The sequence below is a fragment of the Leiobunum rupestre genome, chromosome 7 (assembly GCF_980474605.1).
Source record: "Leiobunum rupestre chromosome 7, qqLeiRupe1.1.hap1, whole genome shotgun sequence".
Taxonomy (NCBI): domain Eukaryota; kingdom Metazoa; phylum Arthropoda; class Arachnida; order Opiliones; family Sclerosomatidae; genus Leiobunum; species Leiobunum rupestre.
In genome coordinates this window covers 45,189,393-45,217,105 of record NC_143390.1, presented here as the reverse complement: position 1 = coordinate 45,217,105, position 27,713 = coordinate 45,189,393, and the positions used below count along the sequence as shown (strand labels likewise).

The following is a 27,713-nucleotide window of genomic DNA, read 5'->3' as shown; positions in this document are numbered from 1 at the left end:
ATGACCCCCAAATAATATTGGTTTACTCATTTTCTACTAAATTGCGGTTGCAAAGGAATGAACAGTTCAGTATTTGGCAATGACGTAGCGATAAAAATTATCACGCTCGTGTTTAAGATTTTATTTTTCAAATTCCAACCCTTTTCAAAGTTTTATTCATTCTCGGAGATTTAAAGTTGATTTCGTTCTCTCTCTAGGCGGCATTTTATTCGAAGTAATTCTTGGGTGTGTTCTACTTTCAAAACCTACAATTCAATACGTTTCGGGCGTCATGTAAAATAGCCTTGAACGCCAACAGTTCCGTACACTCACGCGTTGCATTTTAGTTTTCTCTTTCGCTTTCGGCGGAGATTCTTAAAAAGGTTCTTTGTTGATAGTATTGTGTTAGTTGTTTGCGGATTTATTCAACGACAAAGACATACTAATTGCAAATGGTTAAATTTAAATCGACTGTAATCCGTACATATTGTGAGCTTTTGATATAAACACAGGTCAATTTAAAAATTGGAAATTGACCTTTACATACAATCTAGTTCAATTTAAAAATTTCAAATTAAACTTTAGACATAAAACTAGGTCAATTTAAAAATTTCTAAATAAATTTTAGACATAAACCTAGTTCAATTTTAAAAATTTCGAATTAAACTTTAGACATAACCTAGGTCAATTTAAAAATTTCAAATTAACCTTCAGATAAAAAAAACTAGTTCGAGTTAAAAATTTCAAATTAAACTTTAAATATAAACCTAGTTCAATTTAAAAATTTCAAATGAACTTAAAACAGAAAATTTAAATTATGTAAAACTATGAAAAATATTATTTTTTTTGTTTCTTTTTTTTGAGTTGAACTTTTGTTTATAGTTTTCACGTAAATCGTCGCTAAAAATAGGGTTTCAACTTTTTTGGTAATAAATGTTTATTACCTACCCGTCAAAAGGTTTAAATTAGCGCCATCTAGTATAAACAAACGCGTAAAAATATAAACTCTAATGGCTTCTCTCTTAATATTTGTTTTCTTGTACGCAATTTATGAATCGGTCTACGGAAATAAATTCAACGTAATTGAATTAAAAGAGCTTAAATTATAGTTTGGGTAAAGTAAACCTCAAAGGTAAACAAAGAATATACAACATTTTTATTATTATCTAAACACGTCTCTTTATTTTGTTCGTAATTACCGTTACAATTTTTCTCTCTTGGTACGATTTAATGAAGAAAATTAACATTAATATCAAAACAACCAAGTTTTTCGTAAACTTTGCTGAGAGTGGAGGCTCCGATTTTTCGCCAGCGGTAAATAACACGCTGCCTGCGCGTGAGAGCAGTTCCAAATTCTTCGAAAAACTATTAGCATTTTTTTTCGCAACCCTTTTAAACTCGTTTCAGAGACGTAATTAAAATGGTAGGTTCACGCTCTCTACAGCCGCCATCGGAGGGTAATAGACCATTTTCAACGTTAGCAAAATGTATTTGGAAATGGGGGGGGGAGTGCCTTATTACTAATTAGACTTTACGTCTATAACTGGTAATTTAGAATATTTTTAAGACACCTCCTAAAACCACCGCCACTCGCAGTGCTCATGAAATATTGAAATTTTATTCTATGAGAAGGAATGTGTTTTTTTTATCGCTGTTAGCGTATATAAATTGAAATCATATTCTATTAAATATTCAAGCCGGACATTTGGGTGGGAACACTTCGGAGAACGGACCATTCGTCGGACATTATCATAATACGTTTTGGAAGAAACAAATAGTATAAATATGTTATTGTAGTGACTTTCTGCAGTTATTACACGGGGAAAATAAGTTTTCAAAATATAATAAAATATACCTCTGATACTTAGTATAAAATCCCTTTATTAAATTAATTAATAAATAATTAATAAAAGGTTTTTATACTGTGCATCAGTGAAGCCCCTGTTTTTGACTTAATAGTGTTTCTTTATATTGTAAATATATTTATGAACAAGTTTAAGCCAGTTTTAGACAAAGTGTTTTCTGTTGGTTATAACGCTAAAAGATATACCAACTAGTTGACGAACCTTACCCAAAATTACAATGACATTAAATTAAATTTAAATGTAATTCCAGCAGTAAGACATATACCACCAGTTGATGAACCTCATCTAAAATAATATTACATTAAAAGTAAATTTAAATTGTAATTCCAAGAGAAAAGAGAATAACTAAAAATTTACAACAAGTAAGCGTGATAATATTTACATTGTACATCGTTAAGAGATGTATTTTACCCTACATATGCAAATAGCAAAATAAACATAACATAAATATATAAAATTCGCAGTTCGGTATATTTCAACATAACGTTTATTTTATACAAATAGAAACTGTTCGTGATGATTTTATCCACCGAAATTTCCTAGGCCCAATATACAAAATCCTAAGTTTATAATTAACTATCTACATCTTGCTTCCCGCGGATTGTAATAAATTATTAGTCGACAGGATAATCCCACGCTCTTAAACGCGTCGGGGAACGTAAAAGAAGTGTAGACGTAGCATTATTACGCGTAGACTGTTTACCCTACGCGTTGCCTTTACCCGTTATCTAGCTCGGACTTATAACCTGTCTAATAAACAAGAATTTTTATGCAAGGTGGTAGTTGGTACGAGGATCGTAAACTTTATTTAAAGTCTAATTCATTGAACGAGGGCTTGTTTCGTCAAAATAAACGTGTTTATTTGAAGGTTTATTGTTCTAACAAGTAAGAGCCAAATAAACATTACAATTACGATTTGTCCGATATTTTAGTGGTATTTAATAATTTTGTTTTCCCTATTTTTCCGGAAATTTTTTCCTATTTAAATTTTCCAAGAAATCCATAATTCCTTTTATTTAATTCGATATTTGATATACTGAAATCTACTAAAATTCGTTCTCAAACGGAAACTCCAATTTACAATTGGTATCGCGCCATCTAGTTTCGGTCGTTAGAACGTTTTATTTTTATTTTTCGAAGTATTAGTTCGAAAAGTTCCATTTCACTCTTAATTTCGCTCGAGCAACTTGAATAAAAGTTGAATTTAACAATTTAGTTAATCATAAACAGTAAAATTGCTAGTAGAATTTTAATTATCGCTTAACGAAGAAATAATTTAAAACACGTTCCCGGCTGATGGCGCTACTGTTTTAATTTGAATTATGATTTTCAGCCGGTAAACGGGTCCACTCGTACGTTCTCTGTAAACCTAAATATGTTCTTGATATTAATTGATATGAACTAAATTTACAGCTTTTTTAATAGTATTTCTTTGATTCCAGGTGACTTGCGAACGTCTCTCCCTCAAGGTGCCCAACTCAACATCACGTGGCATTTGGCTTATCCTCATAGGGTACGTATAAAAGGGAGGATAAGTTATAACACGAAAACGCGTAGATTCAACGCGTAGACCATTTCCATTTCATAAAGACATATTTTAGTTGTTTATTATTTATTAATTACTGTACTTTGATGTACACCTCAGAACGGGTGTCTGAGACATTCTTGGTAGGGTGCCAGCTCTCCCGAGCCGTTTTCGAGAAAGCGTATTGATATCAACATAAGTCTATAAATATTTTCCATAAGTGTGTCAGATAATCGAAATAATTACTGGTGGTTATTAGTGGAGTGATGTAGAATTAACATTACACCCAAAAGCTAATCGCTTCTAGTGAGACAAATACGAAACTAAACACTGGTGTCGAGGCAAAGAGCACGTTTCAGGCTAAATAAATATAACTAACTGGCGCACTTATGTTAATCAAAATTATATACTCATGGGCTTAATTACGCAAATAAGGTATTTAAGGACGAATACGGATAGCCCCATCGTTTTATTTTCGGAAATTGTACCCCCAAAACCAAATAGAAGTGAAACCCAATAAATATTGTGGGGTCATGCCCTTTTAGATTCGTCATTTGTGAACGACCCCCGCACCGTATCAAACGTGTCGTGATTGGCTGTTGATCAAATCGCCTCGAATAGAGTAGTTTCAGTTCGTAGCTTTGGCTATGGCCGCCATTTTGTGCGGGATTTTTTATCTATGGGAAAAAGCATGGGTGACGTCGTGTCACGTGATACTGAAATCACTGTATACTCCAATGTCGTGGGTCAGAACGTAGACAGTACAGATCCCAAAGGGATATCTTCAATTTACTATAAAATTACGAAGATATCATTTGCGGTTATATCTTGATTATTAGTTATTAAAAATGATTTATTACCATTTTTCAAAATTTAAAAACTTGATATAATAAATGCGTTAGCTATTCCTAATTTATGGAAATATTTGATTGGTTCAAACTACTGTTTTGAAACATATATAAATAGTCTGTTGACCGTGAAATAGCTAGGAGTCAACCGAAATCGAAAACAGCTGGAATGTTTTTCCGTTTTCGTACATTTGATGAGTAAGAAGCGGCAGTCTGCTAATTAAGCTCGGTTCGGTGCCTTAATTGGGAAGCGGGAGGTTCCCTTTAAACGCGATTTATTCATTTCGCTCGCTCTGCTTCTCCGCAGGGAGGATTCAAGCTGGAACTTTTGGACGCCGAAGAGAACCACATGCTGGATTTGACACCCACCACCACTAACGCCAAGTACATCGGCATGGAGGATTCCACGTAAGTCTTCCTTCTTCTAGACCACGATTTATCGCTGGTTCGAATATTTCCCTCTCCGTAGCACCTGCCGACATCGCGCTGCGCCGAATATTTTAATTTACAAATACACCCTCTCCTTGCCCTTGAAAAAGTTCCTCTTTCGGAATGCGCCTATTCCGGTGCTACGCTGAAATCGAAGAAAAACGTTTTACGGAATCTCAATTATTTGGTTTTTGAAAATTCAAATGTCTTTTTAAAAACTGGATAAGTCAAGTATTATTTTTAAAGATTCATTCTATCAACTATAAATTCCTTGGTGTATCATTAAAAATTCCCCTTACAATCCTATATAATATAATTTAATAATATATGAAAGATTTTACAACTGTTGCAAAATAATTGTAATAAATATTACTTACAAATTTATTAACAATACTTTGTAGTTTTATCGAATTAAAATTAAGAGGAAACTTATCTAGATCAAGAGAATAAAAGTGCCTTGTAATTTATTATTTCATCAGTAAATTTGTAATACCCGTTGGCGTTGTTAATATTTTGCCGGTACAATGAGACCATCAAATTTTCGAAATTTTAGAATAATGATCAGAATATCGTACTGAGCTTCCGTAAAGGAAACGAAAAATTACACTTTTGAGAAACGATACCGTCATTAAGCCAAAAAGTACGAATACTGTCGGGGTAATAATATATGACCAGAACGTATTTAGGCTTCTGAGAACGTACGAATCTAAGAGAATCGCTTTTACAGGTTTTTTCGCTTCTAGTTAAGTCAGAAAGCGCCTTAATACACGAAATTATTTCTGTATACACTCGGAATGAATACAGGCGTGGTTTACACCAGATACTTTCATTCCTACCGTGCCATGGTACGCTAATCGACGCCTATTCTGCATTACGCCTTGGCTCGAATATAATTTGACTTACCATCTAAATACTTGAATATACGCGTAGCTTGTTTAGTATCATGAAGAATACTAAAAAATCTTTAAAAACTTCAATTTCTAGATTTAATTAATTTAACTAATCCCTAAATAGTTGGTAAATTTCCAAGAAAAGAAAACAGTGTAAGAATAAGTCTCCAACATGTAACGCCACTGAACATTCAATTTGAATTTTTATATTCAATCAGTCCTAGATAAAACTTTTTGCTTCTGCGAAACGAATTGATTCATACTTTCTTAGTAACCTAAATACGTTCTTGAGACGTCTACTAATTTCGGCACAACCCCAACGTTAGCTGTCGGAATGGAAATATCACGAATTAGCCTGCCCCCACCGCATATTACAAAATTTTAAGCTAGAAACCCGTATTTTGAAATCTATAAATACTGGAAAACGGTTAACCTAAATAATATCTCTCTCTCTCTTCGGTTCGTTACTGAGAGAAAGAAATCGGTTTTGTGGAAGAAAAAGGGGGTTCTCCGCGGCAAATACATCATCAAAGAAAAGGAAAACCAACCTGTATCACGCCTTCGGAGTTTTTAAGGACAAAATACAACGAAAGGATTCAAATCTGGTTCATTTTTTAACGGACTGATTTCGACCAAACAGCTGATTTTTCCCCGTTTATTTTTTATAGCGGTTGAAGGGAAAATACACTCGCCAACAAATAAGGTGTCCTTTATAATCATCCACCTCGTTTTCACACCCCCCCGTCCCTCGGACTCCAAGGACTCGGCCCGAAAATATTGCGCGAGGTCAACTTACTCACGGAAATAAATATATTTTATTGAATTTTAACTGATTAGTTTTTAATTTGCTTTTTCTTAAATCGCTTTGGAAAAGCCGGGAGTAGTGGCGTATTCCTGTAATCCCAAGCGTCTGGGTGGCAGAATTTGTGGATGGCCGTGTGAGGACGACCACCAATCCCCAACGGGTGGTCGGAATACTTTCGGCACGGGTGTCCCCACCCCTGTCCCCACGTATTCCACCCGTTGGCGTGGCTGTTACACATATCACGCCCTGATTAATCAGGTGGACGAGCGGACTGAATTTGTCCCACACGTTACAATCCTGAATAATATTTAAAAAAAAGTCGATAGTTTAATAGGTGGCTTACCGAAGACCGACCGCGTTAACGAAACCATAAGCTAGTCTTTAATTGTAGCGCCATCTGTTAAAATGTTTGCTAAACTTAAAGGGAATCAAATCAAATTCAAATCAAAATTTTGTTATTTTATTTTTTAAGCGTAATGGATAGATGTTAGAGGGCCAAGTCTTAGTGCGACTTATGACCTCTAGTATTTCTGTCGCCCCTCAAAGGGATCCAATATTGACCGCTCTCTTCCTTGGCTTTTGACCTTTTCGGCGCTGCTTAGTGGTTTCTTGCGAAGGTAATTCCGAAAATTATTGGGGTTTTCCATAAAGAATGCGCCACCTACTGTACGGTGTCGAAACTAATTTGGATTTTAAGTCACATATTTTTATCGCTAGAAGCACTTATCTCTTTCAGAATGACGTCACTCTACGCGTATCTATCAGTAACTATTTCGACTAACTGAAAATTTATTAAACGTAACTATAGACGATTTGATCAGCTTACTCTCTTTAGGAGGAGTAAAAAGTGTAGCTCCAATACTCTGACCTTGACGAATAAGGTGGTTTCTTTTCACCTGTTCTCGGACTAAAAGTGTACTCTTTTTACCCTAAAACGTTTTATTCGCCTGTTCCGGGGATGAGAATTACTCCGTGCCATAAACTATTCGCTTGTTCCGGAGTATTAGGAATTAGAATTAGTAAATCGGATTTTGTCGTCTGCTATCCAGAATTTATCCGCTAAAAAGGCCACAGGCAGCCATTTTGGAAAAACGTAGCTTACCACGACTCGAACTATTCGCCACCGCAGAATCGGAGTAAAATGACGTCATAGCCTTACTCTTATTACCCTACTCCGAAATCCCGGAACAAGCGAAAAGAAACCACCTATATAGTTGACGGTGTAGAGTAATTCTATCTACTATAGAGCAAGCGATTAGTTTGATTTAATGTATAAGGTGTGATTATGGAATAAAATCCCCCCTATTTTTCAGTACGATGTACAAAAATTATCGATTAAGCTATATTTCAAAACTGACCTGACCTGACCTGACCTAACCTAACCTAACCTAACCTATCGAACCCAACCTAACCAACCCTAACCTAACGCACCCAACCCAACCCAACCTAACCTAACCTAACGCACCCAACCCAACCCAACCTAAGCTAACCTAACCTAACCTAACCTAACCTTACCCAACCGACAGCGGGGGGATTTTGTCTAGGGGTATTTTGTCCAGGGGGATTTTGTCTCATTACCATAAGGTGTACACCTTTTGTATCAGGGGCGTAGGAACGTTCTAGAAGTTGGAGGGGGCAAAGAGAAACAAAAAGGGGTCTGGAGAATGGTTTTGAATTTTTAATGGAGTGTACCTTCTTCGAATGCATGTGTACTTTTTACTATAATGTAAATGGGCGGGAAAAGACTGAAATTTAAACACAGTTGAGGTTCGATAAGCTTTATATGCTTTTAAAATGATAATTTGAGCCTTTTGAAGATTTCAACTGACCAAAAAGTTGGAGGGGGCAATAACATTAGTTGCCCCTCCCAGCAAAATTCTAGGGAGGGGCATTGCCCCCCTTGCCCCTCCCGGTTCTTACGCTCCTGTTTTGTATCCACTTATTGAATTTTTTCTCACAAACCAACGAACAAATCGACAACCCGTTTTAGAGTTACCCTTCCTGGTTTTTTAATTTTACGCGGTGGTTGGCGTTCAAAGTTGAATACGCCTGAAGCGAAAATTATCTTATAAAAGTCAGTTTTGAAGCGATAGACCGTGGCTTTATTATAGTTGATCGTCGCTTGTTGGTCTGAAAGTGATATTCCCGAGGCTTCTTTCGCGTAACGGGCGATTGGCCAACCACTTTCAGTGGCGTAGCTAGCATGGGTGCCACCCGGTGCGGATATATCATGGTGTGCTACTTACTAGTCAAAACGTGTAAAAACGTTTTTTCAAATTTATCTGGTTTGTGTAAGTTTTTATTTTTTTCACGGTCGGGTGTCACCTCCCAAATGGGTGGTACCCAGTGCATGCCCCCCCTAGCTACGCTACTGACCACTTTCAGATGGCCTGTACACCGATTACGTGGAGTCACTAGGCCCTCGGTAACGGGTGACACCCTGGCAGGCTTTAGTATATTACAGTCTGTTGTGAAATTAAATCGATATTAAATATACGTTATTATAACAGCGTAATAATTAAACAAAGATATGTAATGTCAGAAGTGTATGAGATCTTTTTTAGCAGATAAGTATATCTATCTATCTATGTTACTCACGTGAAAAATGTACCTGATTTTTTAAGTAATACTAACTTTATAAAACTACTACAGACTAAAATATGGTATATAAATAAGTAAACCTCCCTAGGTAGTATAATTTTACATCGTCACGCGGAGTAATAAACACCGTTTACACATTGGACTAGTTAAATTATGTTTCGGTGCCACTTCAGATCTATCTTATTTATTTAAGCAAGAAAATATACAACTCTAAATATTTAATACTATATTTCTTAAAATAGTGGTCTTTCTAATTCCAAAAGTGTGACAATCCCTGTACTTTCGTATGCTAAAGGTTTAATGAATGCTCGACTCGAGATCGACCACATAAAAGACTATTTATTGTCGCCTTTCTGGATCTTTTTTCAGTCTATGGTATTATATCGTAGGTAGATGGCGATAGCATCTCCGCAGAACGACGAAAAATCAAAAAATATACTAAGTTTGACCAGTGTTACTTAGTTCCTCCGTTCCTCATTACGAGGCGTTATTTGTTGGTTTTAACTTCCTTCCCTCCCCAAGGCATACTTTCCCTTCTCCCCTCCCAACTTGTATTTCGCTCGTAACATTCATTCAGAAATAGGTCCCATTGACACACTTTTGGTAATTATGTCACTTTTGCTAATACCTAATTCGTCAATGAATTCATTGTTAACCAAATTTCAGAAAATATCGGTGTACATGGATCAATCCTTTCTAGGATAGGGTACTCGACGACGCGATTTTCTGTTTGGACGAATAATATTGAAATCAATTTTATGCTTATTTCATCTTAATGTTATACCCGCATCTTCAATAATAAAATAACTTCTGTAAAAAGACTAAATTCGGACAGTGAGATTAGAAATTTATTCCTTATGCCTATTTATCCTCAATTTTAATTCTGTGGGGTATCTGCCCCCGTTTGTTTTTCCCTGTGGGGGCTCCGGGAGTTTAGTTCAGGCACGGCCAACTTTGACACTCGCGCAATAGCGGCCAACCCATTCGCCGAAATTCCACGAACAAGGATTTTCCCGCTGTAAACCATGCTATAAACTATCGGCATTCAGCGCCACGCTCGTTTTTACATTGGCTTCAATGCAAAAACTATTCTAAAAATAATTTTCCGCTAGGGGCGCTGATCGCCGAGATATATTTTGGTTGTGATAGATACTTCTACGAATGTGTTGGTCGCTATAGAGATATTTCACGTCGTCTGCTTTCCCTAGCTTTGGCAGTGTAATGGTCGCAATTTTGAGCGGGATTCTCAATACGAAAAAGCATTGGTGACGTAGACCCCTATACAAGTGGTAGAGCTCTATTGCGCGAGTGTCAAAGTTGGCCGTGCCTAAACTAACAAGGAGACTACCCGAGGTGTTACACACCGATTTGGTTCAAACTCGGGGGATTGGTAGACCTTCATGTAACTTGAAAAATCCTAAAGGGATTTTATTCAATGGGCAACGGTTTTGCCATGGCAACGAAAAATGTTTTTGACAACATAAAATGGAAATTTTCCCATTGAAAATAACATGGGATTTTGACCGATTTAAAAAAAAAATAAATCAAAAAAATTTAAATACCAAAATTTTAAAAAAATTATAAAAATTGACGAAAAAAATAAAATTTATCACATTTTTGAATTTTTTTTTTCACAGGGAAATCGGTCAAAATCCCATGTTATTTTCAATGGGAAAATTTCCATATTATGTTGTCAAAAACATTTTTCGTTGCCATGGCAAACCCGTTGCCCATTGAATAAATTCCCTTTATGATTTTTCAAGTTACACGAAGGTCTACCAATCCCCCGAGTTTGAACCAAATCGGTGTGTAACACCTCGGGTAGTCTCCTTGTAAGTAATATACGTCTGTTAATTTTGAGCCGTAATGCTGTGTACGCATCCGCGAATTGGAATCTGCGAAGATACGCGTTTCATTTTCACGGCCTTGACGGATACTTCTCTCTTAAGACTGATATTATATACTTTTGGTAATGTACATTTTTCAACGATCCACTGTTGGAGCGCTTGATTTGGGTAATTTTCGTGACAGGACCTTCTATAGAATAAGAGGCGTAACATTCCTTATATGTATAAATTTCGATGTTTGGCTCGGCAGCTGACTGATGGTGGCTCAATGTTTGAAAAAACCTGTTGTAAACGGCCATCGAAAGCTTCGGCTCTTTCGTAACACGGCGCTCAAGGGCACGACAACTCCCCCTTTGAAACGCCAATGCCTGAATGGCAGACCCAATTCTAGTCGAGCGTACATTATACTCCGGACAAATCTATATCATTAAATTCGGAATGTTTTCGAGCCCTTTAATGGCTGCCCGCTCATCGAGGCATTACGCGTATTCCGAGAAATCGTCCTACCAAGGACATCGTCTTCTCATTTGTATAATTAAATAAATAAGAAAACGTATTTAAATGTCGAGGTATTAAGTCGACAATGTACCTTTATACTTTCCTTCGGGTTTAAAACTAAATTCCAAAAGAAACTTCGATCAAAGTCAGGTGTGTCACGACTTATATTAGTCGAACTTGGTACAACTTCTTTGGTTCATTAAAGCACTAGATTTATAAAAAAAAATACTTAAACATTAGTTTTATCATAAGTCTATAATATTATTCAATAAGTTTGTATCTTTGGTGATTATTTTACTGAGAGCTATTCATGGAGTGACGTCATCATAAGACGAAAATCGCTCCCTAGCGAGTAGCTGTCAAATACTACGTGAGACGTGGCTATAGCGTCTCTCTTGTGAATAGCTCTCACAAGGAGAGTACACGAGGTGTTTATGGCCGATTTTGTTCAAAGTCGGCCGTAATGTAAAACTATATGAGATAAACATTTTCGGTTGCCATGGCAAATCGAATGGGTAGTGCAACGTCTCCTTTTGGGAAATTTCATATCTCATATAGGTCTACATTACGGCCGACTTTGAACAAAATCGGCCATAAACACCTCGGGTACTCTCCTTGTCAGTAAAACATTTGCATATGAAGACTAGGAAGTGTCATACTTATAGAAAATCTTATAGACTTATGGTTTTATTCATTAAACGCTGTCCTACGAAGCTGCGATGCACCCACTACCGGTCGATTTATCACCATGGCCTATGCTATAGACAAGGCCTGAGCAGTAGATTCGACGGACATGCGCACCTGGCTGGAATTTGCGACGAATTCGAAAGACCAAAAAATGTATTTTTTCGAATATGCACGGGCCTCGATTAATTACGTAGGTAGTAATTAAAGAATGCATTTATGGCTGCGTTGAGACGATTTTCATCGTGTGTCCCAGGACACCTCATCTCCGTCTGCCAGGATATGCTCCTCTTAAAAGGTCAATCAAATAAACCGGTATCCCATCGGTTCCCTAAAATCAGGTCTTGTAGACCATGGTGCCTAAGTATAATCAGGAAACGATAGAGGTATACACTTGGAATGTCTAACGTTCCATTGGGATGAAAGCGCGTCGAGAAAGAGGCGGGGCTTAACTACGTCAAGTGTAAGACGTAACACGACATTTCAAATTCATTGGCTCGAGGTTTGACGCGAAAAGAGTGCGTCGTCATGGTAACAAATAGGCGATATTTCCGCGCAAGAAAGGCTGATAAAACAATGGATTTAAAAACCTCAATTTGTTATCGTACTTAATATTTTGAAGTAATTATAATGTTCTTCGCGAAATAAGTGTAGTGATACCTAATTTCAGGTATTTGTATGGTTGTAAGCTAATAATATAATAACCATGACTAGGCTTAATGACGATTTTTCGTCGAATTAGGGTAGCGAGGCGCGAGAGTTTTTCACGTGAGTTTTCCCGCTTTAAGACACGCCCGTTTCTACGAGCTTCATCACGGCCGTAAAAATCTTCCTTAGACATTCCAAGTGTTTACCTATATAGTTTCCTGGTATAATTAAATACATTTGTTCGTTCGTGTTGGAAAGCGATTTTCAGGCATCAACAAAGAGGGTAAATACCGGGTCTTTTCTTGCGCGTGAAACAGAATGATGACGTTAAAGAGAGAACGCTTCGAGTGCTAAATAAACCCGGTGTAGATCCTCATTATCCCGTTAAAACCGGGTTCGAAAAAAATCCATGGCTAAAACCACTTTTTTTATTTAAAAAAATATTGAGAAATGAATTAGAAATATTAAAAATTTGAAATACTATTTATTTCAAATAAAAAATGCAGAATGATATTATAATATCCTTATATTCTGCATTTTTTATTCCAAAACGAAACTAAAACTTAACTTTCACTTTTTGTCGTTTGCTACGTCGTCTTACGAAGTAATGAGGTGTATATATAAGCATTTGGGGGATCTTAAAATTAATTTTGCTCGTGAAAATACGCCGCCATGTTAGAGTATAAAAGCTGGTAAATAAGTCTGCTATACCTCACAATGTAAAGGTACTGTCACGCGCAAAAACGTCATTTTGAAATCGGTCAATTTTAGCATTTTCGAAGTAATGAGGGCTAGATATAAGTAATTTGAGCATTTTTATTAGTGGTTTTAACCTGTTTAATCCAACCATACTGGATTTTTTCATTTTTAAAAAAGCCGTTTTTTTCCCAACCCGGCGTTAAAATGTTTTACTTACCACTTCTCCATGATTCATTTAGCGTCAACATTATCCGCGTAGATAAATTTTAAATAAATACATGTATTCTGTTAAATTAATTTACATTTTCGTATCCAGCGCCACGTCACTCGCGCAAAATGGCGGCCATGGCCAAAGCTACAACTCTGTAATCACGCTCCAATACCTCACCTCGATTCTCACCTGGCCACAGATATACAATTAAAAATCATTCAATGAACCGTTTACGCTGAACCAAAGACGAATCTTTTATAGCCGTTAAGAAATAAATGCGTAATTGTGAAGTTTGTCGGCGTCTCACGTATAATGACTTGGCCGGAATCTCTCTTCCGTTCCGCGAGACTGGTCACGAACCAAGAGAAGCGCCAGTTGAAAACAAAACTTCACGCTCATCTTCGTTCCCCCTTCCGAAGACCATTCAAGGATTATTTCAAAACAGGCCCCCCTCCTTAAGTTTTTGTTCTTGGGCATCAACGGATAAATGTCAAGGGGAAAAAGGGCTTCTTCCTTCCCATCAAAGTCGTGCAGAGAAGATCCTTTCACTGGGGTGACGCCATTCGAGGACGATTTTTTTTAAATACCCGAATTCTTACCAGATGGCGCCAACATTCTGAAACGTGGAACTTTAAATTATTTCAAAAGCTGAAGTTCTCCTTTTTGAACTTCATAGTTTTTACATAAAACATCGCTTAACAGGCGTTTGAAAAATATAGTAACTCATACTTTACCGAAGCTTGTGATAACAGATACGACCAATCAAATTCTGGTGCTTTTCCTGCACTATTTATAATAAATTATTATTAATAATTATTATAAAATAATAAAATTCAAACACCCATGTGACCCTTTACAATAATCGTAGATTTTTTTAATAATGAATAGATATTTTTAACATTGAAACGTGGCGTTCTTGTTTAAATGTGGCTCTTATGTCACAGTCTCTTATTTTTACAAGTCTACGTGCGCGCGCTACAGTCACTAGAGGAATATAGCTTTTTCTAGCGCGCGTGCAAATCGCTCCTGCGAAGAATATACTAATAAAGATGGGTCTTATGACGTAAGAGTAAAATTTTAACAGGTGGTTCAAGACCACTTTTTATTTTATAAAATCAACTTACTATTTCTTCGCAAATGTAAATGGGCGCCATCTAGTATAAATAAAAACTGAAAATTTAACCTCTAATGGCTTCGCCCTAAATGTTGGTTTTCCTATAATAGCAATTTGTAAATCGTAGTATTAAAGCAGGACTGGTGGTAAGGTTAGTGCGGCTCAACGTGGCGACGAATGAGTGGGAACCCGACTCTGACGAAACTCAACCAATAAAATTTGAATTAAGAAGTAAATTTTCTTTTTCAACGATTTTTGGAAATTCTAAATTCTAAAATTCGACAAAACCCAATCAAAATTCCAAAACTCAACCATAATTCTAAATTTGGTCTAACTTAATCTTAATTATAAACTTGGTCTAACTTAATCTTAATTATAAACTTGGTCTAACTTAATCTTAATTATAAACTTGGTCTAACTTAATCTTAATTATAAACTTGGTCTAACTTTATATTAATTATAAATTTGGTCTAACTTAATCTTAATTATAAACTTGGTCTAACTTAATCTTAATTATAAACTTGGTCTAACTTAATCTTAATTATAAACTTGGTCTAACTTTATATTAATTATAAACTTGGTCTAACTTTATATTAATTATAAACTTGGTCTAACTTAATCTTAATTATAAACTTGGTCTAACTTAATCTTAATTATAAACTTGGTCTAATTTAATCTTAATTATAAACTTGGTCTAACTTTATATTAATTATAAACTTGGTCTAACTTAATCTTAATTATAAACTTGGTCTAACTTAATCTTAATTATAAACTTGGTCTAACTCAATCTTAATTATAAACTTGGTCTAACTTAATCTTAATTATAAACTTGGTCAAACTCAATCTTAATTATAAACTTGGTCTAACTTAATCTTAATTATAAACTTGGTCAAACTAAAGATAATGTAGAACTCCGTACCCTAGATTCGGATTCCGAGAGTTTTGCGATTGCCAGTTTTAGAAGAGATTACCTGCTTCCGGCACGTGGTCTCCGAAAAATCGTCCTCCATCGGTTGCTGTAAGGCGCTATTTATAGTGGCTTACCTTGGTAATTAGGAAGCGATTTTTGTCTGAGTTCCGGCAGGAAGTGGGTAAACGCTAGTGACTACGCGCGAGGCAGTTATTTCGAATATTGAGTACGAGGTTTATATTATCTTTGGTCAAACTCGAGTCAATCATAATGCCAACCCCAAAAATTGGACCAAACCAATCATAATTTTAAAATTGGACAAACCCAATCAAAAGTTAAAATCTGTCAAATTGTCTAAGTTAAAATCCTAGAAACACGGCCAAAAGTCAAGACCGCCAAATTAACCCTCCCAAAAGTGAAAAGCAGCTAAACCCGTCTAAAAAGGTCATCAAGACTGTAAAACTCCTATTCCGATCTATTGAGTCCACTTGGCCCAAGATGGCCCTCTCGTCCGCCTTGCCCCAGCGCCGGCTCGCTTTTAAACGATGAACACCGGTTACTTTTAACAATGCTATACGAAACACATATTTCCATTAAAAGACTCTACAGTTTAATTTTTTAAACGTTTCGCTAATTATCCAAGCCTCCGTAATCGGCTCCCTTTTTTCCGAGTCGTTTCAAGGCGATGAAACCCGTAATTAAACTGATTAAACTAATTAAGCATCCATCGACTTATTTTTAAACCAGTTATATAGGTCTATAGCGAATGATATTATTTTTTGACGTAACGCCAACCGATGAAGGCTAGGCGCCCACAGGCTCTCCGTTTCGTATCCGTCCTGCCTTCCACGAGGCATTGTCTCCGTTACGAAGCAAAGGCTCGTGAAAGGTAGGACGGAGACGTTACGAAGAGCAGTGAGCGCCTGGCCTAACGCGGGGGTCAACGATTTTCGCTTCTCTTCGGGGAGGCTCTCTTGTCGGGGTGACACTCTTGTTTCGTAGGAACCGTATTACTCACTCGAAATTGAATCAAGCTGGAAAGTTAATTCCCATTGTTCTCCTCCTTTAAAAAGGGCTCAGAGTTACGCGGTGACTTTTCCCCGTGAATTGACCTGCAAAGAATGCACGCTACGTTTGGTCCGACAAGCGCAGGAATGGGGTCAGACCTATCTTTTCTGGAGCTGCGCCGACGTAGATGTTGTCTCTCGTAAGTTATCGATTGTTGTCTGAATCTAATTAGTAAAATACCACCTTCGTGTTTTCGTGGTAATTTAAATCGTCATGTCGTGTTTATGCTCTCGCAGCTATGCAGCTGACGAGTATCTGCTCCGGACACGGGTCACTGAAAGACGAAAGATGCGACTGCCAAAGACTCTACTCGGGAAACATTTGCCAATACAAAGGTAACGCTCTCTTCAGCCCCGAATACCCTTTGACCCGACCCGCGTCTTCGTCTCTAACGCTTTTAATCATAATTTCTCGTAGACGAGTGTTGGCAAGATTCGGATTGCGGACCTCACGGACAATGCGTTAATGTGGACGCCACTACCTATCCGAAAATGCAATGTTACTGCGAACCGGGTTGGTTCGGAGAAAAATGCTCCAAAGGTATAATTTTGAGTGATACGAGCCGCCGTTGGACGCGCTGATAACCATCTCGGTTTTCTTTCAGAATCACCCATAAAATCGGTGGATGTCGATTTGACGACGTACATGAAACGATCCGTTTCCAGCGAAGTTACGTTATATTGGAAAATTTTAAAAGTTCGTTATCTTTCCTTGTCTTAAATTGAGCACCTACGAAAACACGCGCCGACTGAACTATAGTTTTGTTTTCCATTTACATTGCAGGAAAGCCAAGAGTTAGAAACTGTGATGAAGGTGAAGGGGTCCAGTTACGCGGCCATCGGTTGGAGACCGGAAGGAATGACCTCGGAATGCAAAGCTTTCCCGGTTGTTGACACTAAAAAGGCAGTTCCTTCTTACTCTAATTCTCTATCTGCCGGAAATGGAGCCACGAGGAGGGTTAGGAGACAAGCTACTGATCCGAATGCTGTAACATCTGAGCCCACAGTCACGAGTGAACCCAAACCTGAGCCAGAGCCTACTAGTGAGTCGCCGTCAGCTGAGCCGGAACCTTCCAGTGAGCCACCGTCCTCTGAACCTGAACCTTCCAGTGAGCCACCGTCCTCTGAACCTGAACCTTCCAGTGAGCCACCGTCATCTGAACCTGAACCTTCCAGTGAGCCACCGTCATCTGAACCTGAACCTTCCAGTGAACCCCCGTCGTCTGAGCCAGAACCTGTTAGTGAACCACCATCATCTGAGCCAGAACCGCCCAGTAAAATACTGAAAACTGAACCTGAACCTGAACCTGAACCTGCCAGTGAAACCCCGTCATCTGAGCCAGAGCCTTCCAGTGAACCTCCATCATCTGAGCCAGAACCTTCTAGTGAACCCCCGTCATCTGAACCAGAACCATCCAGTGAACCCCCGTCATCTGAGCCAGAGCCTTCCAGTGAACCTCCATCATCTGAGCCAGAACCTTCCAGTAAAACTCCAAAATCTGAGCCAGAGCCTTCCAGTGAACCGCCTGCATCTGAACCAGAGCCTTCAAGTAAACCACCTTCATCTGAGCCAGAACCTTCCAGTGAACCGCCGTCATCGGAGCCAGAACCTTCCAGTGAGGCGCCTTCATCCGAGCCTGAACCTTCAAGTGAACCGCCGTCATCCGAGCCAGAACCTTCCAGTGAGGCGCCTTCATCCGAGCCTGAACCTTCTAGTGAACCACCTTCATCCGAGCCAGAACCTTCGAACAAAACACCTAAATCTGAACCAGAGCCTTCCAGTGAACCCCCTTCATCTGAACCAGAACCTTCTAGTGAACCGCCATCATCAGAGCCAGAGCCTTCCAGTAAAACACCAATATCTGAGCCAGAACCCACCAGTGAACCACCATCATCTGAGCCAGAACCTTCCAGCGAACCTGAACCTAAATCAGAAAACATATCTCGAGATCCATCCGTAGCTCGAAAATTAGGAGACTCAAAGACTGTTTACCCGGCCAGATCACCTTACACTCCAAGGCCGAGAAACGAATTTCACGCCATGGACTGCACAGACATTGTGATCGGTAGTGCTCGCGGAGGAGTTGGAAGGGTCCTCGACTATTATACGAGAGATCGATCAACGCCCAAAACGGATTCTTTCTACGGCGGTGGAGACGACTTAACCGCGGCGATCGCCAAGGAAGTGGACGGCGAGACTACCATCATCTTCAGAAAGAAATTAATTGGTAAATAACATTGCCACATTATGAAGGACAATTATAATGGACAAAGTTTTATATCGAGTCTTTATTTTAAATTCAGCGACGGAACTAACGGACCACAGCATCGTGGACGGTCCCATGCATCTGATTTGGGCCCGAGGACAGGAACCAGGAAAATATTTCCATCGTCCCACAACGGGTCTCGAAGCCGGTAAAGCTAAAATACCCGATTTTTATCGGCCTGACGAACTAAAATACCACGGGCACGGAAGTCAAAGAGGAAAGTTGACCCTCAACTTTTACGGTAAGCCGTACATTTACGATAATGAATCTCTAAGTATCAAAACTTAAAATTAACGCAAAATGCAGAAGATCCGATGAAAGTGCGCAATGAAATTTCTCCTTGCACGGGAGCATTTTACTACCCTCCTTCTTGTTCCGGGGCCGATTGCGTTTATTCGGCAACTTGGAGATTTATTGAGAAAACCGATGAAATATCCTTCATAGTCCAATCGAAACACGCTGACCGATGGACTGGAATAGCCTTTTCCAAAGACGAAAGAATGGTACTTTTATCTATTTATGGGGGCTGTTGAATTTCTTGTCTATAACTATATACATTTCTTAGGCTGGTAGTGATGCTGTTATTGGTTGGGTTGATCCCACCGGAAGAATCGCTGTTTACGATACGTATGGAATAGTTTTCTACAAATTATACAATTTATAATTTTTACAACATTTTAAAAGCAAACCTTCTATTTCTTAGTTTCATAAGCGGATACACCGCTCCTACACTCGATGCTAGTCAAGATGTGTACAATATTTCGGGCGAGAGACAGAACGGAGTCACGACGCTAAGATTCGTCCGACGACGTCTGAATGCGGATTTTGATCAAGATCTTCACTTTACCGACACCGATTGCTTGCATTTCTTCTTCCCCGTCACCGGAGGCTCCTACAACGCCGTCAGTAAACGAATCGGCATTCATATCGAAACCCCGAAGATTTCTTCCCAAAAGATTTGCGTTCGTTCTTGTAAACCTGGTAAGTAGGTCAAAACATACCCCTAAATTGCGGAACGAATAATTAGACAATTTTGTTGTTTAGGCGAAAAAGGTGCTCCAGAACCAGAACCGCACCCGAAAGGAGAACCGGAGCCTCATCCCAAAGGATCACCGGAACCTCACCCCAAAGCTGAAGCCGAACCCGAGCCGGATTACAAAACCTATTGCAAGGGCGAATTCAAACACCCGGCCGGATGTTTCGCGACTGCTTGCGTCTACAGTGCCAATTGGGAATACGTTGACAAGTATGACGCTATTAAATTCACTATTAGCTCCAGTAACTTCAACAAGTGGACGGGTATCGGGTTTTCGAAAAATAAAGCCATGGTTGAGACGGACGCCATACTGGGATGGGTGGACGAGAATGGACGTCCTTTCATCATGGACACGTAAGTCGATTCTGAATTGCCGATTACATAGAAACATTCTTTTCTGTAACTAATATGGGAATCGGAATGAAGGTGGTTGGAAAGTTACTCGGCGCCGTCACTTGATTCGGCCCAAAACATCGTCAATCGAACGGGAAAGAAAGAAGACGGTATTACCACCTTGTCCTTCGTCCGGAAACGCAACACCGGTGATTTCAACGGAGATCTCCATTTCACCGACGCCGAATGTCTCTACATGGTCTATCCCATCAAAGGCGGCGTTTTCAACGCGGTAAATAAGAAAATAAGGAGACACGAAGCGACACCCATGGTTTCCGAAGAAAAAATTTGCGTTCGAAGTTGCCAGCCCAAAGGTATTATTTGGCGCTTCCAATTTAAATTTCTAGAAGTCATTGCTTGATAAATGAAATTTTTTTATATTTCGCTATTGAACTAGCACCTTCTTCCGAACCAGAACCTGAACCAGCTCCTGGCCCATCGCCAACACTACCTGTTGCCGAACAACCGGCAGGTGACACGACACCACCCGTAAGGCGCTATCCATCAACTCCAACGAGAACGAGACCACCAACAACTACGACCACCTTACCTCCTCCGTTGCTACCTGAAGCGGAATTCCAAGTGCGGCTCAAACTAGCTAAAGTTAAAGAGTCTGTTGAAAGTACTAGAGATTACCAGAAGATTCGTAAGAAATTGGCCGAAGACGTTAACGCCGCTCTTAGTCAACTTGATGGCTACAAAGGAATACGCGGAATCGAGCTTACTAGGTTAGTTCTTGATTTATTTGGTTAAGCGCTATACAAGATCCTTTTTTATTATTTTGAACCACTTTATTGCGTTTCCAGACCAGCTAAAGATCCAAGTACGGTCTTCGCCAATATAAACATCGTCATGATCGATCCTGACATTCCCGTCAAAGACGGAAGAGAATTGGACTTGGTTAACCAGCAAATGGAAAAAATGATCAAGGACACTTTGAACGACACCGTCGGAAGTGGCAAGATTGGAAATATCCCCGTTGATCCTGGTTACTTGGTCGTATCCTCAATTTCCGGTAACGAAGGCGTATCCAACGAAATACCAATCGAAGATGGTAAGCGAATAATATTTACCTTTGTGAATTACTTATTAGAAAGTTCTAAAGATACCAATATTTTTCGGTGTTTCCTTTAGAAATAAAAACAGCGGGATTGACCGACGAACAAATCAAGATATACATAATAATCGGAGGAGTTTGCGCTTTGGGTCTTTTAGTTCTGATTCAAGCCAGTTGCATGATTCATAGGGATCGAGTCATGCGGAAAAATGTGGTTAACAAGGTAAGAAAATTTGTAGACCATCGTGACGAGTGGCGCGAATCAGAGGATATGCCGCCAAAAACTTAAATGATCTTTCAAATTTAGGAGAAACTTATCGCAAACTCTCACTGGAAAGACTACTCTGCTACCGCGAGTAGCAATTACAGTTACGAGAATTTTGCAATGAGGGACGAAGATGGTAAGCCAAGTAAGCATTCGGTGAGCTCGGTACCCAACGGAAATGGTTCAGCCAAAGCTCTTTCAAACGGCGCATCAGAGGGATCCCATACAAACGGAAAAAGCAACGGCCACAAATCACACCATCACGGGCGGCCAATGCCGCCGTTGAATGGTTATCCGCCCAGTGCCACGTTCGAACGAGGGTCCAAAAGAAGCGATGGAATGTCCAATTTCTCCGGATATTCGAATGCGTACGCTACTCATGATAGGTCAGCTCGGGCGGCGAACCGAAAACCGGAGTTGGAGTTGACTCCCGATTTTTACTTTATGCCTCACCAGAGGAGATACTCGGGAGAAGTAGTTAGGGTCTATGTGGACTACAATAATCCAGAGTTTACCAATAACAAATAAAGACGATTTAAGTGGAACAATTTCAACGCGATATTGAGGCCGTGCACTCGGACTATTTGGGGTCCAAACATCATGAAAATCTACCCCTTAATACCAGAGTCTAAAGGTATTACAGTGTATTATTCAAATTTATTATAAACGCGAACCAAAATCAAACATTAATAATGGTTTAAAAATGGCTCCCATTGAAACTACCAAAAAAAGCGCGGAAAATTTATTTGGGAGTAGAAAGCGTGTGTGTGAATGGGACGTTTTATGCCATAATTTTATGGATTCCGTTATGCTCAATTTTAAATAGATGTTTTCAGTTTTAAATTGCATGGTTTAAAATTTTTAACAGCTAAAAAAGTTTAAAAATAATTGAAATCAAGTTTAGTTTATTTCACAATATAAATCTCTAGTTTGTAATGAAATGATAAATGTTCTTAGCCCCTGAATAACTTTTCAAATAGCTATAACATTGTTAGTAATTATTTTATATTTAAATAACTTTTGGTTATTAAAATACACAATAATTACTATTAGCTACCATAGTTGATGTCATTAAAACGTTGTGAAAAGGAGTTACTCGTAGAATTACACTGCAATTTTCAAACTTTGCAAGTGGTATGTCAATATAGGACAATATACTGAAATTTAGGAAACTGAACTACATTCAATAACATGATAATAATGTAAATATATATATATAGTAATTTTTAGCTCAGTTTCCTTCGTCCTAAAGTTAGCCTTCGTTAAGTGCCATTGATTATTTTTTTCCCTTTTTTTATTGTAAAATGATTTAAGAAATTTGGGTTATTTCCCTTGTTTAATTATTAATACTAGCTGCTCTTTTTGGTGTTTTACTACCACAAACGGGTATTAAAACAAAGTCATTTCCGTAGCCCAGTGTGTACATAGCAATAAGTAATTCCTCTTATAACGTATTCTAGCATTGACATATAAGTTCTAATTTCTTACCCAGTGTATAAATTCCTTTTAAAAAGATATTTTTCGGGGATACTAAAGCTATTGCAAGAAATTGCAAAAGTATTTGTTTGAACATACTTTTGTTAATAAATTTTATTATCGTACTTATTTGAATTACTTTCATAAACTTAATTTAGGCTTCCCCTCCCAGTTAGGAATTCTTTATTAACAAATATAAGCATAAATTTTAGAAAAGCTTTATTTCTGTGATTTTTTTTATTTTACCGAATTTTGGTAACAAAAGAAGTCTTTCGTTTATATCAGAGAAAAGTTTAAGATTAAATTCTAGATTACACGTTCTGTAATATACAATATCCTGTATAAAAAACACGATACATATGATTCCCCTTCTAATGGACATTTTTAAGTCTAATTAGAAAAAGAAACCCAAAAATCTTCCATCTAAGTGAAAAAAAAAATTGTTGTAGTCTCCTATAGTCAATATAGGAAAAGTTTGTTTAACGGATACTGGTGAAAAGATTCAGGGCAGATTTTGCTTCTTTCTGGGATCGAGCTTTGCTAAACACATTCCAGAAACGAAGAGTTTCGTCACCGGCACCAGTCACAATGGATTCACCATCTGGTGACATCGCCTAATTTGAAAGAGTAACACTACTTAATTTATTCTATCCAAATTTATGACCAAGCAAGTAAGTTATTTATTTTGTAATATGATCAAAACTAACAGAGACTTTAAAATTTCCTATATAACCTGTCTTAAGCCACGGTCACACTATCGCATCTAGGAGCAACAAACACAAGGAGCACGCAGCTAGCCTTTAAAAACACTAACACAGTGTTGTGTACAAATTTCATTGGACGAGCCTTTACGATGTTATGAAAAGGTCGAAGACAATTTAGGAATTTTCCCCTTCAGACGGCAGCAGGCGCTAAAGCGTCTAACCAATGAAAAAGGTACACAAGAAAATGCACGACTTTTGACGGGTTGTGTTCTTCTTGTGTGGCATGCTGTGTTTGTTGCTCCTATATCGCATTAACCAGTTTTTCTGGGGAGTTGCTCTAAATTTGCAATTAAAAAGAACTTATACTAAGTTTTAACGCCCTATTTGACCATGTCTTTAACAGCATTGAACTTTCTTATTTCAATATTTTAAGCATATAAAAGTCTAATTAATCATTAATTTGTTCCGAAAATCAATCATTTTTTTCATTTTTGTCCAATAACTCCTAATTATTTTTGAGGACTAATAGCTGTGAGCCCTGTAATATATATTTTGATTTTAAAAGTAGCATTATTATACTGACTGCAATTTTAATACTAAACATATAATATTTTATAGCTTTTGCTGTAGTTTATTGTAATATGTTTTCCAAAAAACTACACCTTGCTCAGCCTTTTACACTAGTTGAGTATTTAACTTTGTACTTACCAAATACAGTACCCTATAGGAATGGCCCGTTAATTTGGCTACTTGCGTTAAAGATGGGTATTTCCAAACCAAAATTTGGTTTTGAGAATATCCATGTGTGCTCACCTATAATTTTACAAAATAAATATGAACACTGTAAAGACAATAAAATAAAATGAAAAATTGTCAAACTTACCAGCTCAGATGCGTGTTTCGACCAGGCTAGATTACAGACTTGAGAGCCCGTGTCCACACACTGCATGGGCTGACCAGTCAGAGTATTCCAAAATCTGATGCATCTATCGGCGGTTCCTCCTCCACTGGCCAACAAACCGTGATGATGAGGCGACCATGCAATTGCTTTAACAGCAGCTACGTGTTCCATGTACGTTTGAGCTGGTGATAAACTACTGAGATTCCACACAAAAAGTTTGTTGTCATTCCCTCCGGAGGCTAAATGCTGATTATCCGGGGACCATTTCAAACCGCACACCTAGGACAGCAAATTTTTAATTTTAAAGAAGAGTAATTTTAATCTATAAACTTTAAAATGTTTATTACTTCTTGCCGGTGCCCTTGCAATTTTCTCTCAGGTACGACGCAAGGCGTTCTAACATCTCTTTGTAAAATTAACCTATCTCTGCTTCCCGATGATAAAATGTCACCATTCCAAGCTAGAGCACCAACTCTGGCTGAATGCCCCTCGAGAACGGATATACTTTTATTAACGGTTACATCCCATACTTGAACATATCCTTTATGGGTACCAACTGCTACTAAGTGACCCTGTATTTAAATTTTTAATTAAATCAAATGTTAAAATATATATTTAAATTTAACACTATACCCTTTCAGCCCATGAAACTGAGGTGACTGAGTCACTATCTGATGAAAGATCACATAGACGAGTAACTTGTGAAGTACATGCGCTCCACAGATAAACGCAAGTGCCTAAGCCAACGCTAAGCACGTTCGTGGATGACCAGTCAACTAAATTCAGGTAAAAATCATCTTGGAGCTCTGGCGCATCCAAAACTTTGAAAGGTATTTTTGATATTTTTCGAGCTGCCTAAAATGAAATAAAAAAATGTTATTTCTATAACTGCTATAATTAAAAGAAAGGGATTGAATTACTTTTCTGGGTGATCTTAAGAGTTTTTGACTCTTGCTGCTGACCGGGGACAAGGAATATGGTGATGAAGGCTCATTGAGGCTCGTGTTATGTCGAACTTGATACTGCATGAAAATTAATAAGTTACATATTAAAATCTAAAACGCTAATTTTTATTAGTAAAATTTACGTGAAATAGATTTCTTCCTTCAGATGGAGAATATATCTTTTTCTCTTCACTTTGTTCCTGAAAAAAATTTAAATTAATTACCTAAAATTAATGATTTTGCACAAGGAAAATGAGTTAAAATTTTTCACATAAGTGTATCAGTATTCCGCTTGTGAATTTTTTTTGCTGAGAGCCATTTCCAAATTGATCATTCATTTTTGGTGAACTTAATAGATCAAATACATGCCCTTCTCTTCATTGTAATAGCAGAGATCCTGGCAGTTATAGAGATGCGAAACTCCCTATACCCTAAGCAAATCAGTTTTTTTCAAATTTTTGCCGATCGCAGCGACGCCTGTACGTGGGGAGTAATCGCAGAGATCCTAGGATTGTTACCGTTGTTTACAATTTTTGCGTCTCTCGGCTTGAAACGGGCGCTTCCTTCCGGCCGAAGGGCGGCGCTGATGCTTGCATTTTTTTTGTCAGGTTTTCGGCGGAGTTTCACATCTCTATAACTGCCAGGATCTCTGGTAATAGTGAGCACATGCAGGGAGTCATGCAGTGCCGTATAACCAGTGCGTTATAATTGGTTTTTAAGTTCTCACTAGAGGCGCTTATAATTTTTGGTATGACCAATTCTACATCACTTCACACAAAGCTATTACTAATTATTTTGAAAACTGACACACTTAAGGAACATAACTATAGACTTATGTTAATACTTTAGCATCTTCTATGCTAGCTCCTAAGAGCTCATTTCTCAATAGACAGGAGTAAGCAACACCATCTTTCCCACTATCTGAGCTAGCATCTTTGGCTTTCTTTGTTTGCAGGGGTGATTTAGAGTTGTCCTGAAATTTAAAATAATACAAATGTAACAAAGGCAATTAATTATTGAAAAATATTAATTACCTGTATCATAGAAAAGTTAACCTGCCAATTAGCACCAGCTCGACTAGGAATAAAACGATCACCATATTTTTCTTTATTGGGGGAACTAACAGGTGTTGTGGGGTATATAAACGAATCTTGCTGCTGTAGAGAGAAATGAAACGTATGGTTAAAAATACAGCAAGTCTCTGAATATTTAATAAAATATAAAATAAATAGTATACCATTGAGCTCGGGGGACTTAATTGTCCATTTTGTTGCCTAAGTAAACGTTTTTCATAGTCTTGATTGATCATTATTAAATAGTTAATTTAAGCTGTGAGGACTTCAACAACCCTAAAATAAATCAATTGCTCATTTATTTTCTAATTTAAAGTTCCCAACGCGTGGCCGAAGGGGGGAATACGTTAGATTAAAAACTGCTTGCTTCCTTGTTATCCTAGGGGCGGGAGGGAGGTAGAAAACAAGGCTTATCAGCATCACACAGCTACAGAATAACCTCAATTTTATTTTTATCCTAAAACATTTTACATTAAAAAACTCACCATTTATTTATAGATAATTTGTTAAAGTATAACGTACTTCTGTCAATTTAAAGCAAATGAAATACAGATAAATAATGCTTCGAAAATGTTTTCTTTTTAAATAATTTAAAAACAACACTGTTCCAGCTTTGTGGTTGGCTAATCCATTGAGTTGGGAATAATAATCTAGAGGTCCAATCAAAACGTCGGATTTCAGTATTTCGCGAAACAAGTTTCTGCTCCCAAATGAGGAGCAAACTTTATCATTCTACCCGTGGCGCCGTCTATCTCTTAATGGTTCTTTCAAATAAGACGCGTTTTCCGGCAAAGAGATTTTCTTTTTAAAAATAATGGATGGCGCCACGGGTCATATGATAGCGTTTTCTCGTCATTTTAGAGGAGACGACCCATTAGTAATTTTCAAAAACTTGTTTCGCGGGAAGCAGATTTGATTGGATCTCTAGATTAATATTCCCAACTCAATGGGCTAACCTAGATGTGACGTCAAACATA

General features: G+C 37.9%; 2 protein-coding genes across 4 annotated transcripts in view; one reads left to right on the top strand and one right to left on the bottom strand.

Moving 5' to 3' along the window:
* Window positions 1–23,160, top strand: part of LOC149936496 (uncharacterized) — a 39,538-nt gene extending 16,378 nt beyond the window's left edge. The window contains exons 2-18 of the mRNA XM_090181044.1: window positions 3,287–3,357; window positions 4,525–4,625; window positions 16,627–16,760; window positions 16,858–16,956; window positions 17,039–17,161; window positions 17,226–17,317; window positions 17,405–18,848; window positions 18,925–19,128; window positions 19,194–19,390; window positions 19,453–19,514; window positions 19,591–19,868; window positions 19,932–20,277; window positions 20,350–20,630; window positions 20,714–21,044; window positions 21,123–21,370; window positions 21,451–21,596; window positions 21,681–23,160. Coding sequence (XP_090037170.1) covers window positions 3,287–3,357; window positions 4,525–4,625; window positions 16,627–16,760; window positions 16,858–16,956; window positions 17,039–17,161; window positions 17,226–17,317; window positions 17,405–18,848; window positions 18,925–19,128; window positions 19,194–19,390; window positions 19,453–19,514; window positions 19,591–19,868; window positions 19,932–20,277; window positions 20,350–20,630; window positions 20,714–21,044; window positions 21,123–21,370; window positions 21,451–21,596; window positions 21,681–22,166 — 4,643 coding nt within the window. The 3' untranslated portion in view covers window positions 22,167–23,160. The remainder of the gene's footprint in view (window positions 1–3,286; window positions 3,358–4,524; window positions 4,626–16,626; window positions 16,761–16,857; window positions 16,957–17,038; window positions 17,162–17,225; window positions 17,318–17,404; window positions 18,849–18,924; window positions 19,129–19,193; window positions 19,391–19,452; window positions 19,515–19,590; window positions 19,869–19,931; window positions 20,278–20,349; window positions 20,631–20,713; window positions 21,045–21,122; window positions 21,371–21,450; window positions 21,597–21,680) is intronic.
* Window positions 23,161–23,316: 156 nt separating this feature from the next.
* On the bottom strand, window positions 23,317–27,352 carry fzr (fizzy and cell division cycle 20 related). 3 transcript variants are annotated; one of them, XM_090152915.1, is made up of 11 exons: window positions 27,222–27,352; window positions 26,901–27,012; window positions 26,698–26,820; window positions 26,508–26,636; window positions 25,807–25,863; window positions 25,640–25,741; window positions 25,353–25,574; window positions 25,067–25,291; window positions 24,702–24,998; window positions 24,527–24,631; window positions 23,317–23,728 (listed from the first exon to the last, which is right to left on the bottom strand). In XM_090152915.1, the coding sequence occupies exons 2-11, from the start codon at window positions 26,970–26,972 to the stop codon at window positions 23,594–23,596; spliced, it is 1,467 nt and encodes a 488-aa protein (XP_090009041.1). In that variant the 5' UTR covers window positions 26,973–27,012; window positions 27,222–27,352; the 3' UTR covers window positions 23,317–23,593. The 3 variants fall into 3 exon arrangements, with proteins under 3 accessions (XP_090009041.1, XP_090009040.1, XP_090009042.1); XM_090152914.1 differs by lacking the exon at window positions 27,222–27,352 and having other exon boundaries at window positions 26,901–27,159; XM_090152916.1 differs by lacking the exons at window positions 23,317–23,728; window positions 27,222–27,352 and adding an exon at window positions 24,299–24,356 and having other exon boundaries at window positions 26,901–27,161.
* Between the last annotated feature and the right edge of the window lie 361 nt (window positions 27,353–27,713).

Bases quoted from the DNA above. Each gene is read 5' to 3' on its own strand.
- fzr (XM_090152915.1), bottom strand. From the start codon at position 26,972: ATGATCAATCAAGACTATGAAAAACGTTTACTTAGGCAACAAAATGGA. The intron at 26,821-26,900 runs GTATACTATTTA...TTCTCTCTACAG, and splicing joins TAAGTCCCCCGAGCTCAATG to CAGCAAGATTCGTTTATATA. The intron at 25,742-25,806 runs GTAAATTTTACT...ATTTTCATGCAG, and splicing joins AAGGAAGAAATCTATTTCAC to TATCAAGTTCGACATAACAC.